The sequence below is a fragment of the Eschscholzia californica genome, unplaced genomic scaffold (assembly GCF_041429995.1).
Source record: "Eschscholzia californica isolate CP2 unplaced genomic scaffold, dmEscCali1.0.p SCAF_1, whole genome shotgun sequence".
Lineage (NCBI taxonomy): Eukaryota > Viridiplantae > Streptophyta > Magnoliopsida > Ranunculales > Papaveraceae > Eschscholzia > Eschscholzia californica.
Window position 1 is genome coordinate 62596117 of NW_028238198.1, and position 1980 is coordinate 62598096.

The 1980-nt window shown below is 34.4% G+C and overlaps 1 protein-coding gene across 1 annotated transcript; it reads right to left on the reverse strand.

Annotated features, from left to right (window-relative positions):
- Positions 1-611: 611 nt before the first annotated feature.
- LOC147568085 (uncharacterized) lies at positions 612-1073 on the reverse strand. The gene has a single exon (XM_086658972.1). The coding sequence runs from the start codon at positions 1071-1073 to the stop codon at positions 612-614; it is 462 nt and encodes a 153-aa protein (XP_086515098.1).
- Positions 1074-1980: the final 907 nt, after the last annotated feature.

Below are 1980 nucleotides of genomic sequence, written 5' to 3' on the forward strand. Positions count from 1 at the left end.
GAGATCTAATGGTTAATATATGAGAACAAAACACAACAGACGGCTAGATTTATCTTTTGGTTTGTCCAGTCCGCAAAAAACATTGTGTTTTGTACAATAGATTAATTTTATGATGACAGTTATAATTTGAGATGAAAATCAAGGGTTGAGATTTAACTGTGGAAATTGGACGATCAAAATTTCTCGTGAATTTTTATAATAGATTTAGTGAGTGGATGAACGAATTATGTTTTTTTAGGTAGGTAAGAGAACTAATGGATAATATCTGAGAAAAAACACAATAGATGGCTAGATTTAATCTTTTGGTTTGTCCCAGTCTGCACAAAATCTTATGTTATGTATAATAAATGGGTAAGCAAACTCGTCAACGAAAAATGGAATTTGATGTGAGACACGTAACAATTATGTTCAAAAGGGAGAAATTACAAATGAAACTTAATCAAGATGACGATATACTCGATTTAATTTTGAACTCGATCTCTCTCTTAGTAGAAGTAACATTAATGATGAGTAATGACAAAAGGTTACCTTTAATGGACAAACAAATCGGTGGGAACTTTTTTTTTTTGATGAAAAGTATTACTATTAAACCAGAGTCTATTACAAACCGACTAGAAATCAGAAAAGAAAGAGCGGACATCATGCCAAGTTTTCTTATGACCGTGGGTACGACCCCATTTAGCTAATGCATCAGCATAAGTATTACAATTTCGAGATATATGAGTGAATATAATTCCTATAAATTTTTCCTTGATGTCTTTGATCCGTTGAATGATTCTTTGCGATTGCCAGTGAAGATTTACTCCCTTGCCGTTGAGTGCTATGATTATTGCTTGATTATCGTTTTCTAAGTGCACATAAGGAATTTGCAGTTGCATAGCACCTTGGAGACTAGATAGTATTGCTAAGCTTTCACATTCTTCCGCATGTTGCCCTCGAACAATATCTGCCACCGCTATTATGTAGTTAGCCTCTGCATCTCGTATGATGTAGCCAATTCCTGCCTGTTCATTTAAACTGACAAATGAAGCATCTACATTGATCTTAATATATGGTGTCGATGGAGGTCTCATGTTTGGGTATTCGTTTTTTCCTTACATTTATTGATGGTTCTAGACTCAGTTCTGAGTGGAGTAGTCGTGGTATTGATAATCCTCTCTATCATTTGTGAAGGATTTTGTTTATTCGTCGTAAAGCAGTTTTCACATCTGGCTTTCCACAAAAACCATAGAATTTTAGCATAAAGATTAATTGTTTCTTCCTCCAGCGGTTTCCATTGTTGAATCCACTAAGTAGTAGTGGAGATATTATCCGTTCTAATATGGAAATGGAACCAGATTGCTTTAGCGAAAGAGCAATGCAACATAACATGATCAAGTGTCTCATCTTCATTACAATTAACACATGAGTAATTATTGCCAATGAATTTACCAATCTTCGCTCTTACTGGTAGGCTATTAGTGCAGCATTTCCAAAGAAATAGTTTAATCCGCGGAATAGTGCTCATATTCCATATAAAGAACCAGTCCATCTGGTTTTGAGTATTGTGGATTGTATTGTTACGTAAAAAATTATATATGGATTTAAGAAAGAAATTACCTGATTTAGTCAATGTCCATATGGCTTTATCCTCTTCGTTGGGATTAAGATTAATGCTGAGAATAGAACTGCAAATATCATTATTAAAACACATATTAATTAAATTTAAGTTCCACATACCATTCGTAATAAGTTGAGATACCTTCTCGAACGTACAACCTCTATCATTCGTGATTGGTGGCGGATGATTAGGTATCCAATAGTCAGTCCAAATATTGATCTGCTCACCTTTATTAATACTCCAAAAAATAAGGCTATCAATTTGATGATAGTGTTTGGAAATAGATTTCCAACGCCAAGAATGATGATTCTTGGACTGCGTAGGTTTGTGAGAGTTATGAAAGTATTTCCCTTTGAGCACTTGAACCCATATAGCTTCCG

Bases quoted from the DNA above. Each gene is read 5' to 3' on its own strand.
- LOC147568085 (XM_086658972.1), bottom strand. From the start codon at position 1,073: ATGAGACCTCCATCGACACCATATATTAAGATCAATGTAGATGCTTCA.